Source organism: Bidens hawaiensis, unplaced genomic scaffold (genome assembly GCF_021521415.1).
Source record: "Bidens hawaiensis isolate Kalapana, Puna unplaced genomic scaffold, B.hawaiensis_p1.1 tig00013302_1, whole genome shotgun sequence".
Classification (NCBI taxonomy): Eukaryota; Viridiplantae; Streptophyta; class Magnoliopsida; order Asterales; family Asteraceae; genus Bidens; species Bidens hawaiensis.
In genome coordinates this window covers 388577-404164 of record NW_027492128.1, presented here as the reverse complement: position 1 = coordinate 404164, position 15588 = coordinate 388577, and the positions used below count along the sequence as shown (strand labels likewise).

Genomic DNA, 15588 nt, shown 5'->3' with positions numbered 1-15588 from the left:
AATTTGGAATCAGTATCCTGGTTCATTGTTCTTTACTTAATTATATCAAGTAATATGTACAGAAAACCATGTAACATGCTTCAGCATCAATTATTATTGTAGGCAAAGAGATATAGGAAGCACATATCCAGCATCTAGTTAAGTACAACACTAGAAGCAACAAGTAAAACACACAACTTACATAACAAACCACTACGGAATCCGCCTAACTTCATAACTGTGAGAAACACGAAGCGGAGATTGCTTCAAAACGGGCCTGTCTTCTGACCAAAGCTCTAAATTCACAGTCCCAAAATCCCAGTGAATAAGACACTTGTAAACCTGGTCAACGTTGAACTTGTTGACCAAACCCAACCCAAGGCATTTGTCAACAAGCATCCATTCACCTGAAAAGATAATATTAATCATCACTATCTAAAATTAAATTAAAAAAATATAGCTTATTAATATTACCGTTGGGACGAATATCTCCTTCATACATCTTCTCACCCGATTCTGGCCATACTTCATGTTTTGACCCGTTGACGGAAGTAAACGTGATATATGACACGCTTGGGTTCAACAGATTAAATGTTGGATGTATTCTTAAACAAACAAGCCTAGGAAATTATAATAATAATTGTCAAAAATTAGTAAAAATGAAAACTAAAAAAAGTCAACCATGCTGTCAAAACTCAAAACAGACCTGGAATAACCTCCAGAACCAGCACCGACATTGACCGCTACTAGGCTCGAGTCAATATTAAAAACTTTTGGGTTATTTTGTGAAATTGATATATTTCTTTCGATAGCTAAACCGCCTCCAATGTCACCTTTCATTTTTAGAGACTCAGTCTCTCCGGCCTGCTCAAGATCTCGACTATACAAAATGAAATTATTATTTTTACTATAAAAAATGAATTTTTAATATTATAAAAGATTTAGGATTTAATATTAACTCACTCGAGAACAGTATACCGTTCGGTACAGCCAGCAGAACGGTACTCGGTACCACTATACTCTTCATACCCGTTAATGTCAACCCGACTATGAAGCCATTGAGTTCCTGTTTTTTATATCTTTTAGTTTATAAAAAAAATGTTTAATAAAGTGTGACGAGCTGATTAAATTTACCAGTAGGAAGATGTTCCATATGTATAATTCGGCCTCCGATCCACGGGACCACTTTGAGGGCCCACTCACTGCTTTTAATTTCCACAGGAGTTCCCGAAAGCTCAACCCCTTTATCTCCAGATTCCTTTTGCACATCGGGAATAATCTTCGCGGTTTCTGCATTTTAAATTATAAAATAAAGAGTATCATAAAATGATGTAATCAACTTTCACTCTTTGTATTGTATCTAATTAACAGATTATATGTTACCCATTCGTATCTTGTAATTATTCTTGCTAGCAGAAACTAGTTTCGACACGTCAATTTCTGACGGCATAATAATCTGTACATCTTCTCCGTCAGTACCCCACGCATCGACCTGAAAACAGGAAGTAAAAAAATTTTAAAAATCAAAAAAGAAGATTAAAAAATAGACAAATTAAATACAAATAAAAGTATAATACACATACCATAGCTCCTTCACCTAGTAATATGTGTACGTGTAACTGACGAGTTGGCCGGACCCACGATCCTTCAGCCTTGGAAACCCTAACTGTAATAACTGAAGATTTGAGCTAGGCTACATATGTTGTTAGGAGATAACCGCCATTAGTATATTCATAGCCGTCACCGTCATCTTCAAACAGAACACCTTCAGCTTTACCTGCAGTAACAAATTCAGTTATGTAATGTGTTAAGTCTGTTGCATGTGGCGGTTGAGTCCATAAGCTTATTGTTAGTTTGTTACCATTTTCATCCAAAGCAACAAGCAATGACAGATCATCATTAATAGTAGCTTCACCGACATGTTGATGAGGTGGACCAAACGGGATAATTGATCCACCTTGTAGATACAGTGCAGGTAAATCCTGAAACATTTACAAAATTATGAAACCGTTTATTTACATAATGCAAATTAAACCGGCAAAAGAAGACATTTTTCATACTGGATGGGAATCTTCAAAATCAAAACTCTTCCACGTGCCATTAGGCAACACATGCTTCATTTGATGCACACCGAGTTGACTCATGGTACTGCAACATTACAACATTATTTCATTACATATCTATTACTCAAAAGTGGACCGCACAGCTATACAAAATATACCAACCTTGCATATACAAGAATCGATCCCAATAGGAAGGCATTCTCAATTTTTCTTAATTCAGAATCTTTCGGATCTGCAGAATAAAATACGAAATTTTAAGCAACCCCTCTATGTTAAACAATAATAAACATAAAATTAATTTTGTCACATTAAAACATACCAGCAAAAAAGGCAGGAGCTGCCACAGGTAAACCTTTTGTATGTGCCAAGTAGAAAAGTGTATATATGTGCGGTATTAGTCGGTACCGCCTCTTTAGCGCCAGCCGACATACTTCCTCACACTATAAAATGCACACAAATTTAAATAAACATGTTTAAAACAAACTAAACTCAAAAACGGGCCCAACCTCTTCCCCAAAAGACCACGGTTCATGATCAACGGTCCCCTTTTCGGAATGCCCACGACAAAACGGAAACATGGCTCCGACACCGACCCATCTTCCAAATAATTTGGGTGTTGCATCGCCAGCAAAGCCACCAATGTCGGGCCCGGAAAGCGGTTGACCACTAAGCCCCTAAATAGCAACCGAGCAAACGCGAATTCATATAATATTAATTGATTTAAAAACTGATAGTAATATAATATAACCTTACCAGTTGGAGTACCATGGAGATGCTCATATGTAAATGTTCCCAAGTGGAAAGATTATCCCCGGTCCACGTGGCAGCATACCTTTGGCTGCCTATAAACCCAGCTCGTGTAAGAACAAACGGGCGTTTATTTGGGTTAGCTAACTTCATTCCTGTGTATGTTGATCTTGCCATTAACATGCCATAAACCTATATAAGATTATGTTAGTCAAATTGAGATATTGTGTTGGTCAAATGAACCGGCTTACATTGTGATAGTGTAAATGATTCTGTTGCCCACCGAGTTCAGCGTCCCCTCGGTGAATGTTAATCTCGGGCATAGTTTTTGTTATTGACTAAAAAAATGAATACAAAACCACTCAGACAACAACAACAACAACAACAACAACAATAATAATAATAAATCCACAAAGAAAGCATTTAAAATAAAAGGTGCAATTGTGTAAACATGACCTTGAAAACAGCTGGTTCGTTCATATCATTCCATATACCATCCACACCGTTAGATATAAAATCTTTGACTAAGTTTGACCACCACGAACGGGCTTTCTCTTGAGTGAAATCAGGGAAAACACACGGTCCGGGCCATACCTCTCCTGTAAAAATGAATGTAACTTATGAGAATTGATAAAAAAAAAACATTTCAATATGAATTTAGTAAACGTACCAATAAAGGGCTTTCCGTCTGCAGTTTGAACCCATATATCATTTTCTGATCCACTTTCATAAACAAAGTAACCTTTTTCATGCTTGATCCTGGGATCAAGCATCCATATAGCTTTAAAACCAGCATTATGAAGATCATCCGCTAGAGACTTTGGATTAGGAAAACGCTCCTAAAAAGTAAAAACAATAGTCATTAAAATCACAAGCTGATTATTAAATCATCCGCTTTAATAATCAAACAATATTTACCTTGTCAAATGTGAAACATCGAAAGCCATCCATGTAGTCAATATCCATCCACACGACATCACACGGAATACCTTTATCTCTAAAAGTCTTTGCAATCTACATATTAAAAATCAAATTAAAGATACATATTAAAAATCAAATTAATGTGGCAAATAAAAATTCTTTCTAACATGCCTCGCGGACACGCGAATCAGAGTCATAGCTCCAACGACACTGTTGATATCCTAGTGACCACTTGGGTGGCATGAAAACAGTTCCTTAAATAAAAATAATAAAACCACAATCAAACTTCATTCATAAAGTTTAAAAACACAAATTTCAAACAATTACTAATTGCGTGCGACAATGATGTCAAAACAATGGATGCCGAAGCAAAAGGACCAAATGTAATAACAGGATAATGCGAAGGCGCAATCAGCTTTGCTGTCGATTCCTTACGCAGATCAATCTGTTGACAGTAACTCATAATATCATATATATGTTTATGAATTATGACAAGTATTAAGCAAAATAATTAAAAAAATACTGATATTAACCACCTCACAACGTTTAGTTGTATCCGCAAGAATCCCGAATGCATCTCCATTAGGAAGAACAGCTAGAATCCAAGGATGTGATTGGTACAAGGATGTTGTTCCACTTCCATACCCCCATGCATCAGTATTCCAAGTAAAAACCTATGTTTATTGCATCCATTAATTTATGAAAAAATAAACAAATGACTGAAACAAAACAAAAAAAAATTTAAAAAAGGTAAAACAACAAACCCTTTTTCCTGTTCTTTCAAGCTGTCCACTAACTTCCCCTGTTCCATAAAATGAAGTTCCTGCTGGAAACTAATAAGCATATTCAGTTATTCACTAGCTTTTAAATCTTACATAAATACTAGGGGTGTAAACGAGCCGAGCCAGAGCTTGACTAAGCTCAAGCTCGGATCATGAGCCGTTTATTAAGACTCAGCTCGTTTATTATTTATTAATCAATTTATATAAGTTTATTAAGACAAGCCTAAGTTCGGCTCGAACTCATGTAATACCTTAAACAAGCTAAAGCTCGGCTGTACAATGTGAGTTAATACATGGTGGCCCAAAAAGGTAAAGCTTAAAAATACACAAGGCCCGTTAAGGCTCAACTAGCCTAAACGAGCTTCCGTACAAGGCTCGAGCTTGGGCTTGATAACTATACGAGCTTTATTTGAACTCAGGCTCAAAAAAGCAAGTTTTTTTATTGATCCGATCTCGAGTAGCTTGCAGAGACGGCTCTTGGGTTGGGCAACCCAGGCGACCAGCCGGGCACTTAACTTTTGGGGGCACAAAAATTTTTTATATATTTTTTAAAATAGGTACGAATCTTAATCCTTTTATTAGATATTAGGTCCAATCTTTTTTTACCCATAACACATTTGAGATATTGGGCCTACGGGTCTTTTTATTTCGTTACTCATTAGGACCCAAGGGCCTTTTCATTTCAGCCCGGCCGAGGCATTTAAATGGCCCTGGTAGCTTGGCTCGTTTGCACCCCTAATAATACAAAAACGAACAAAACATAAACAAATTTCTAGAGCATATAACCAACCTCAAAACACACAAGTTGCTGTTGTGCCACAACTTCAAAAGTTGGGATAATGATGGAGTTTTGTGATTATTATTATTATTAACAATAGGTGTGTCTCTTACTTTAGGATTAACAAAAGAAAGACTGGGAAATGATGAGTTTCTTGCATCAGCAGAACAATCAAACCTGAAAACACCTTCTTCAAGCACTGGTTCAAACACCATTTGACCAGCTTTGACCTCTGCACTAGTCTCTCCCATCTTAACCCTTAATAATATTCTGTTAGCTGTCTTCTTCTTCTTCTTCTTATTATTATTATTATTATTATTATTATTATTATTATTATTATTATTGTTCTTGTTTCTACAAAACAGTGAATAAAATATCTCAATTGCTGATCAAAAATTGTGCCTTTTATAATCATCAAGATTCAAGATTTTCATATGCATAATAATAATAATAATTTAGGCTTTAGACAATGATCTTGTAATGTAAATGACGATGTTAATTGGTACCTGAGGATATTACAGAAATTGGGTGAGATTGGAAATAGGTTTGGGAAGAGACAAGTATGAGTGGAAAGTGAAGTGGGAAAGATGTGGAATGAGGGTGTAATGATTGTTGTTGTTCTTGTCATTTGTGCTGATATTAATTAATTATTTATTTATTTATAATCAGACATTGTACAATAGGACTATGTAACAAATGTATGATAGATCTTTTGTACACACGTGTACTAGACACACACACTATAGTGTTTGGTTGATAGTGAAAAACTAACGAATCTACTACTGTTTTCTTTTATACTTATTTTTAGACATTGAAAAAGTCGTGTTCATGTTCATTATTAACTTGGTTGAATATCATGCATCGGACTTTATTCTCGTTAATGTATATGTAAATGCGTGTTATAAGTGAAGTTGTCAAAACTGGCCACTGGTTGGCAGAAAATTGTCGGAACCGTTGTTTTTCTTGTCACATACAGGACTTGTAAACTGTCAGTTAACTATTCACTATCCTGGAATCTACTCTTCACGAAAGCTATTGGACATTACCGTTCATATTGTGACACTCGGTCATAGTTACGTTACATAAGCATACTAGATTAAGTGTGTTATTTACTTAATCATTCATGGTTGATGCATGACGTGCATTTATAACATATACATTGAGTGATAGGGAAGTCACTGATTTCATACTCGTGTACTGACAGGGAAATCACTAGTTAATAAACATACGACCTAAAACATGCACGATCATTGGTTATAATATATATTTTAGTATAAGCATAATATAGAATAAACCAACACACAAACTATTATTCGCAAGGTTGTGAATACCATACAACATATATAATTGCATAAAGCTCGTAAACATAACGTATAGAAAAAATACACTAAAGCTTACTAACGGATCTATAAGCTAACATGAACGTGGGATAAGACATTGGTAGTGACCACCAACACAAGCTTTTAGAAGAATTAGGAATAAGCATGCCTCTGAAACATAATCATTAAGGGGTTTTATGAGTCATTAAGATGTGTCTATCAGAAACACTCTACCTCTAAGATTAAGAGATGGCCTCTTAAAGAAATCATTTAGAGGCTACTAAACATTCCCTTAGAAAGATGGAAATTGTAGAACAACTTTTAGTTTTACTCTTTGGTCGTTGCTTGATCTTGACTATCTATCCCTTTTCAAATAATAATTTTATCGATTAAAGAAATTAGATGGGGATATCTTATAGAAGTATATTGAAGTGTTAAGAGAAAAAAAAAGGTAAGTGATTGAAATAGTTGGACACGTCTTAATTTAAAAATCTAAACAATTTGGGTTGTCCAAGGTCGTATTTTCAATGAGGAAACAACTTAGGATACTAATATATAAGGTATTCATATATCAAATTTATATAAGTGACCATAGTTTTAATAAAAATCTTGTTTTTATAAATATTGTTATATTATAATGAGTTGGTTTGGAATATCTCTAATTCCACAGCATATTCATGTTGTAAGATAAGCTTTGATACGTGTCAATGTCGGTTTTTATTGCTAGAGCTTTAGACCATCTTCAAAAGATGGTGTTTTTGGAAGTGTTTTTACGTGCCACTTGGCATTTAACCTCACAATAATACCTCATCTATCCTCTATTCTCTCCCCTCTCTCCTCCTACTCATCTCACAAACACATTCTTCGTACATTCTTTACTAAGAATTTCACCATACCCTCTCCTCCACTCCATACCCTCTCTCATCAACATCACATTCTCTCTCCTTAAAAACATCTCAAGAATCCTCTATTGGTGATACTCTTATAGACTTGAATCGTATGATAGTTGCCGTACTTGATTTTAATTTGTAAATGAGATGTAAATATGATCTAATAGCTTTTAATTATTCTCTAAATTTTAAGAGTTTTAATTATTTTCTATATTTTTCTCTAAATTTTAAGAGTGGAGTATGGAGTAAAGCTTCAATATGAGTGCTCTAGTTAGAATATATTTAAATTGTGTATAAATAAAACATAATTATGAAGTCTTCTAGCTAGTGCTCAACTTGAAGTTTTTATTCCTTGGTAATCAAACTCCAAATATCTATGAATTATTGCATGCTTAACTAGTCAAGCAGACAAATTACCACACCTTTTTTTTCTCTCCCGTATTTTTTCTATGTATACGTATTTCATATTTCCGATACAATTTCTGAAGATTGAGCCACAACTTTTTATTCAAAGGAATCTGTTTAGTTTACTAATTCGTGGGAAGATACTGAATTTTTGTATTTGAATATTTTTTAGGAGGAATCTTTAAGAAAGATGGCGGTTGATGAATATTTTTGTGGGTTTTTTACAAAACTCTTCAATGATGACTGGACCGTCACGTGTCGCAACACGTCCAAATGTGAAGAGTTTTGACTATGCATTATAAAAAAATTGGCCTAAGACAACCTTTATTATACAAAAAAAGCTGCATTAGGTGAAGTTGCATTAGACCTAATGCAACCTTTTTATCATATAAAACAACTATTTCTTTCAGATGCAACCTTTTTAAAATGTTGCATTTGAAAAACAGTTGCATTATCTAACAAAAATGTTGCATTAGGCTAATTTTTTAGTAGTGGTCTTAAAGATTAGAAGAGAAAATTAGACAGAATTGAATGTGGTCTTGCATTATTTTACTTTATAAGAAGAGTAAGATAAAATAAAATAAGATATAGGATGATAAATTAAGATACTTTTATCTAATTTTAAATAATTAATGATAATAAAGCTCCCAATATGAGTGCACCAATTAGCATATATATCTAAATTGTGTTTTAAGTAAAACATTAAGAAAGCTTCGAGTGCCCAACTTGAAGTCACCGGTAATTTGCAAGAAAGCTTACTCGTTGAAAGCTCACAATATCAGCATCAAAAAAACAAGAGATTAAACTATATGCACATCACTCTACATGTGTAAACCAACCAATGAACAACCCAAGTTTTTCAAATTAGTCTTGCTTTTTCATGAGCCACATACATACCTATCCCATCTAGATAAAACTTTATGTGGCTGCAAATTTTATTAATGCAACATAAAACAGGTTTTCATCTTATTGTCCCATTTCATATGAGCAAATATATATGGAGGAGACAACAAGGTAGATCTCATTTTTTTCATGAGTAGTTAAGTTCAAAAGGCTTGAAGAAATAACTTTTTTTTCCTTTTTGAAATTTCAGATGCGCAGTTGTGACAGGAGGAAATAAAGGAATTGGATTTGAAATATGTCGTCAACTAGCTTTAAACGGGATAGAAGTCATATTAACAGCTAGAAACGAGAGTCGAGGTGTTGAAGCTGTAGAAAAACTCAACACTTCTGGCATCCTCAATGTCGTTTTTCATCAGCTTGACATCAAAGATTCAACAAGCATAGCAAATTTGATAGAATACATTGAAACACGCTTCAAAAAACTCGATATTTTGGTAAGTAAAAACTCATACATGGACATGCAAACTAGCTCTCTTTTTATCTTTATAACTATCAATCAAGTATTTTTCACTATTACACATGAACTTAGTAGAGTCCTTTTACAAAAATAATATATATAACCTGAAAAATCCAACCAGGCTACTTTAGAAAGGTAACAACCCGATTGCATAACTTGGTGCCCTAATTACTATAAAAGATATCAACACACATGTGTTTTTGAGTTGTGGCATATAAGAAGATTCACAATTAATTTTAGGTTTAGAAAATTAAACTACAAATAAAGATATTGAGCAATACTCTTGTTTGAATAGTCGCCTTTTCTTTAATATATAGAAGTTATACACATAATGCATTTTTAATCTAAAGAGATTATAAATCTTGTATACAGGTGAATAATGCAGCTATAAACGGAGTTGTTTTTGTTGATGAGAAAAAATTTAAAGACAAAGGAGGATATGTAACTATTTCTACAATTCTTTAAATAATCATCCTTTTTTGCTCATCTTGTTTCTCCCCAAACTTGTTACAATGTTATATAATGTTAATTTGGTATAACTAGGTGCAAGCGACCGATGAGAGTGTAGACCTTGTAAGAGGCTTTATGGAGGAACCTTATGATTTGGGAGAAGAATGTTTGAATATAAATTATTATGGAACCAAAAGAGTTACAGATACATTTGTTCCTCTTCTTGAACTCCCTAAATCACCAAGAATTGTGAATGTTAGCTCTGCTTACGGTGACTTTCACGTAAGTTAATTAATCGCACATATCCATATAAAAATGTTGAAATTTTTACTTACAAGTTCTTTTTTGTTTTAGTGGTTTCACAATTAAGAGTTGAAACAAGAGTTGCATGATATCGAGAACTTAACCGAGGAAAGAATAAATGAGATTATTCAATGGTTTTTAAGGGATTTTAAGGCTGCCAAGTTGAGGGAGAATGGATGGCCTTTAACAGCCTCTGCCTACAAAGTTTCAAAAGTAACTATTAATGCTTACACAAGATTAATGGCACGAAAGTTTAAAAACATTCTTGTGAATGTCGTGCATCCCGGGTATGTGGTTACAGATATGGCATATCAGACGGAATTCCTTACTATAGAAGAAGGTGCTAAACCTGTGGTTTTGGCTGCTTTGTTGCCGGACGATGGACCTTCTGGTGCCTACTTCAATAGAATGGAAATAGCTCCGTTTACATTAGACGAAAGGCCACTCTAATAAGGGTAATTTACTGTTACGGAAAGTAAATACGGTGCTGTTAGGTGTATAACCTTACACGTCAAACCAATCAAAACTACGTAGTTTTGATCAAAAGACCTATTATTCAATTAAATTTTTTCCATTTTTATAAAGATCTCAACTTAGAAATGGATATTTTTTATCTTTTCAAATTAGAATCCATTCAGCTGTAATTTTTCCTTAAATCGATAACAAACCATAAATTTTGGGTCATGCTCATGCACAGTGGCTAGTGATTTCTTGAATTATTTCGAAGTTTTGTATTACTTTCAGTGAAATTATATTTAGTATTTGATTTTTTATATGTATTTGGAAAACAAATTTATTCGTTAAAATCACAAACACCCCCATTTTGAAAAACCTGCAAAACTTTTTTTTTTTTTCATAAATCATACATTAGTGTTTGTGATTTCTTGATTTATTTTATATTTTCTTTTGGATTTTATGGTATGCATATTAACTTAATGAGGCTATAATAATATTTATACTTCAATAATAATAAACGGAAAATAAGTTTATCCATTAAAAGGACAAAAACTCTATTATAAAAGACCTGCAAAACGGATTTTTTGGATGAAAATCACTGCAATCAAGGATTCCGTTCAAAGAGATACATTTTGCACCGTAAATATGTATGGAGGGGATTTTAATTAAAATAAAAGATGTGATCTTTTACTCAAAATTACGTAGTTTTGATTGGCTTAACGTGTGAGGTTACACGTCTGACAGCACCGTATTCACTTTCACCAAATTAAAATACTATAATGATTTATTTTTGTTATATTTAGTATAATTAATTTATTATATAAATTTGAGGAGAGGTGTTTATATATGAGAAAATTTAAAATGTAAAGGGGGACAAAAATGAGAAGTGTAAGAAGGATTTGTGGTCACGCAAATAACCCTTAAAATTTCAAAATAAATAATAAAAAAATCATAACTCAAATACTCAATATATAAATAAAAAACAAAAAAAGTTAAAAAAACAAAATGTTTCCCCCGTCATTCCCTTTCAAAAAAAATGACGAACAGACACAATACCGAGAAAAAAGACGCAATGCCAAAAATGAAAAACAACACAATGATAAACAAAAAAAGACACAATATATCGCAAAATATAACACAATGCCGAATAAAATACGACATAATGTTGAGGAGTATAGCACACTATCAAGAAAAATGATACAATGTCAAGAAAAAAAAAAGACACAATCAATGACGAAAATAAACATAAAACACAATGATAAACAAAAAGATACAATGATTTTCTTTCACACAACATTTTTTTAAAAAGAGTAAGACGGTGAAAACATTTTTGTCTTTTTACATTTTTTATTTTTGCATTAAAATATGAGTTATGATTTTTTTTATTTTACATTATTTACATTTTTTTTCCTACAAATTCTTTTTAATCTTCTTATTTTGTCCTCTTTTGTAAATAACTTAGACCCGCTTACATATAGATGTTAAGTTTTTATAATAGCTACTTTATCGAAAAAAATTATATTTGATTTGAAGTAGGAAACTTAAAATCATGTAAATAAAAACACTTTAAATTTAAGAGCACTCACAATGTTTGAAATATTGTTTTAAGACTCCATTCCCGTACAATCATTATGAGCCACATGCATACCTATCACATCTAGATAAAACTTATGTGGCTGCGAATTTTATTAATGCAAACATAAATAGGTTTTCTTCTTATTGTCCACTTCATACGAGGTAATGGAGGAGACAAGAAGGTACATTTCATTTTTTTTTTCTTTGCATAAATAGTTAAGTTCAAAAGGCTTGAAGAGAGAATCTTTTTTCGTTTTGAAATTTTAGATGCGCGGTAGTTACTGGAGGAAATAAAGGGATTGGATTTGAAGTATGTCGGCAACTAGCTTCAAACGGCATCGATGTCATATTAACAGCTAGAAATGAGAGTCGAGGGGTTGAAGCTGTATAAAAACTCAACAATTCTGGCATCTTGAATGTTGTTTTTCATCAGCTGGACATCGAAGATTCAACAAGCATTGCAAATTTGATCAAATTCATTGAAACACGCTTCAAAAAACTCGATATCTTGGTAAGTAAAAAGTAAAAACTCAGAGATGGAACTATATATAAAAGCGTGAATATAATCCTTGTAAAAATAATGTAAACGAGTTAATATAATCCAACTCACATATTGTGTTGCGAGTTGTGACATAAAAGGAAGTTCACAACTAGTTTTAGGTTGAAAAAATTAAATTACAACATAAAGATATTGAACTCCAATATCTTAAAATAAACGTCTTTTGTTACTTTAAAGAAGTTATGAATTTTGTATGCAGGTCAATAATGCAGCAGTAAATGGAGTTGTTATGGTTGATGATAAAAAATATAAAGACGATAAAGGATATGTAAGTATTTCTCTATATATTTCATTAAATAATCATCCCTTTTTATTCTTGTTTCCCCACAAACTTCTTGATGTGATGCTAATTTGGTATATTTATTAGATGCAAGTTACCGATGAAAATGTAGACCTTGTAAGGGGCTTTTGGGCAGAACCTTATGATTTGGGAGAAGAATGTTTGAATATAAATTATTATGGAACCAAAGGAGTTACAGAGGCCTTTGTTCCTCTTCTCCAACTCTCTAAATCACCCAGAATTGTGAACGTTAGCTCTGCTTTTGGCGACTTGCACGTAAGTTACTTAATCACATATATCCATATGAAAATGTTGAAATTTCCACCAACAAATTCTTTATTGTTTTAGTGGTTTCACAACGAGGAGTTGAAACAAGAATTGATTGATGTCGAGAGCTTAACCGAGGAAAGAATAAATGAGGTTATTCATTGGTTTTTGAGTGACTTTAAGGCGACCAAGTTGAGAGAGAACGGATGGCCTTTAACAGCCTCTGCTTACAAAGTTTCAAAAGCAGCTATTAATGCTTACACAAGATTAATTGCACAAAAGTTTAAAAATATTCTTGTGAATGCCGTGCATCCCGGGTTTGTGGTAACAGATTTGACGTATCAGACGTTGTTCCTTACAGTAGAAGAAGGTGCTAAACCTGTAGTATTGGCTGCTTTGTTGTCGGATGACGGACCTTCTGGTGCCTACTTCAATAAAATGGAAATAGCTCCATTTACATTAGAAGAAAGGCCAATCTAATAAGGTGATCATGATATGATCCAACCCATGACCCGACTCAACTTGGGGTCAATATTTGGATTAGTTTTGTTTGTTTAGTTGAATTGTCACATATTTAATTTAGTTGTTTGTTCGTGCATTTTAGGAAGTAGTGGTATTGCATGCATGTCCTTAAAATAAGCTAGTGGAGTAGTGAAGTTTTACACTCAAGTTATGCATATTTATTTTGTGTAATTCCCTTTTGAAAAGTTAATGAAGAAAAAAATGTCAGCAAAGTTAGTCTCTTGTTCTTCTCTTATCTCTTTCTTTGAAACTTGATCCATTCAATGGATTAATTATGTTGGAAGATTGACTATCTTGAATCAGTCCTATCAATATCTTAGGGGCAATTTATTATTATATATTGTATGCATGTAAAAATTTGGTTTTTTGGTTTTAATTATAAGGGGTCTCATTCGGTAGCCTAAGGTTTATCGTTATCTTATTCTCCTTGAACCGTACTCGATAGTTGTGATATTATTGGCGGGATATGCTTATTTATTTGTGTATTGTGTGCATGTAAGGTTGCCCAATTATTTTCACATCCCTCTTTATATTTACGGTAATTGACTTGATACATTTCATGAATTAGATCGTTTATATGTTATCTTCCTTGGTTCCTCTCTTGGCGGGTTCCAATTTAGATGCACAACTACCTCCCTAATAGTTATAAAAACATTTTGTAAATTAATGAAATCAAACTTGCAAACACAAAGGATGTAAAAAGAAAAAAAAACTACTGCTTTCATAATGATTTCATTTTTGTTATATTTAGTATATCTAAATTATTGTGTAAATTTGAAGAGGGAGACTTATATATAAATGCTAAGTTATAGGGCCATGATATTCTATAAAGAGAGAACTATAAATCTTTAAAAATAATTAAAAAATAATAAAAAATCATAACTTAAAATTTAATAAAAAACAAAAAGGGTAAAAACACAGTTTTTTTTCCACCGTCTTTCTCGTTCTAATAATAATAATAATAATAAAAGACACAATGTTATGAAAAAAAATATTATTGTATGTTTTTATTTATCATTGTGTTTTTTGTTTATTTTCGTCATTGGTTGTGTGTTTTTTCCTTGACATTGTGTATTTTTTTCTTGATATTGTGTAATATATTACTCAACCTTTTTTACATTTTGTTCGGCATTGTCTTATAGTTTGTGAGCTATTGTGTCTTTTTTTTTTAATTTATCATTGTGTTTTTTGTTTATTTTCGTTATTGTGTCTTTTTCTCAGCATTCTGTATTTTCGTCAGTTTTTTATGATACTGGAATGACGTGAGAAACATTTTTAGTTTTTTATTTATATTTTAAGTTATGATTTTTTATTAGCTTTTTTGATTTTGTTTAGGGGATTCTTTTGTGTGCAAAAATCATTCTCACACTTCTCATTTTTGTCTCCATTTGTATTTTAACTTTTTCCTAAGTTGTATTGTTATAATAGTTACTATTTCAAAATCTTATATTTGATTTAAACGTAGGAATTAAAAATAATGTAAATAAAAACACTTGATAATACGTCATTCCCCTGTAATCAAAGCATCGTTAGCATAACACGGGTGAAACAAATAAAATTTTCCTTACCTACTTCTACTCCCACAAATAAACATTTTACTTCAATATATGGGAAAGCAGCATGTAACATTGTCTAAGGTCTCTCTCCAGTTAAAACTCACATGAAGGACTACCGTTCATTAGAACAAACTCTCTTTGTTCCATTTATGATCTTTCTTTCCATAATTTGATTAAAACCATCCACTTCACAGAATTAGAAAACTTTTAAAGGGACTGAAACAAAATTATTCCACATTTAGGCACTATTTGGTATGTAGTAACGAGAAACAAAACGAAATGAACCATCGTAAATGAATGGAAAAAAAAAATGTTAGATTGATTAATGAAATAAAATCATTTATTACCTAGTCCATTACATTATTTCTAAAACACC

General features: G+C 32.5%; 1 protein-coding gene and 2 pseudogenes across 3 annotated transcripts; 2 read left to right on the top strand and 1 right to left on the bottom strand.

The window, feature by feature from the left end:
- Positions 1 to 177: 177 nt before the first annotated feature.
- On the bottom strand, positions 178 to 7400 carry LOC143543834 (uncharacterized; annotated as a pseudogene). Its single transcript, XR_013137149.1, has 23 exons — positions 7396 to 7400; positions 5283 to 5624; positions 4475 to 4543; positions 4247 to 4384; positions 4038 to 4155; positions 3882 to 3964; positions 3708 to 3803; positions 3460 to 3628; positions 3246 to 3388; positions 3041 to 3127; positions 2796 to 2981; positions 2549 to 2716; positions 2362 to 2482; positions 2205 to 2274; positions 2040 to 2127; positions 1841 to 1961; positions 1563 to 1756; positions 1363 to 1471; positions 1114 to 1269; positions 943 to 1045; positions 686 to 859; positions 454 to 599; positions 178 to 386 (listed from the first exon to the last, which is right to left on the bottom strand). The product of XR_013137149.1 is annotated as an uncharacterized LOC143543834 (transcript).
- A 1572-nt stretch (positions 7401 to 8972) lies between these two features.
- Positions 8973 to 10447, top strand: LOC143543833 (salutaridine reductase-like; annotated as a pseudogene). Its single transcript, XR_013137148.1, has 4 exons — positions 8973 to 9221; positions 9617 to 9685; positions 9788 to 9976; positions 10049 to 10447. The product of XR_013137148.1 is annotated as a salutaridine reductase-like (transcript).
- Positions 10448 to 12299: 1852 nt separating this feature from the next.
- On the top strand, positions 12300 to 13617 carry LOC143543819 (salutaridine reductase-like). The gene is made up of 4 exons (XM_077036056.1): positions 12300 to 12539; positions 12787 to 12855; positions 12955 to 13143; positions 13216 to 13617. Exons 2-4 carry the CDS (start codon positions 12817 to 12819, stop codon positions 13612 to 13614), a joined length of 627 nt encoding a protein of 208 aa, XP_076892171.1. The 5' UTR covers positions 12300 to 12539; positions 12787 to 12816; the 3' UTR covers positions 13615 to 13617.
- Positions 13618 to 15588: the final 1971 nt, after the last annotated feature.

Bases quoted from the DNA above. Each gene is read 5' to 3' on its own strand.
- LOC143543819 (XM_077036056.1), top strand. From the start codon at position 12,817: ATGGTTGATGATAAAAAATATAAAGACGATAAAGGATAT. The intron at 12,856-12,954 runs GTAAGTATTTCT...TATATTTATTAG, and splicing joins ATAAAGACGATAAAGGATAT to ATGCAAGTTACCGATGAAAA. The intron at 13,144-13,215 runs GTAAGTTACTTA...TTATTGTTTTAG, and splicing joins CTGCTTTTGGCGACTTGCAC to TGGTTTCACAACGAGGAGTT.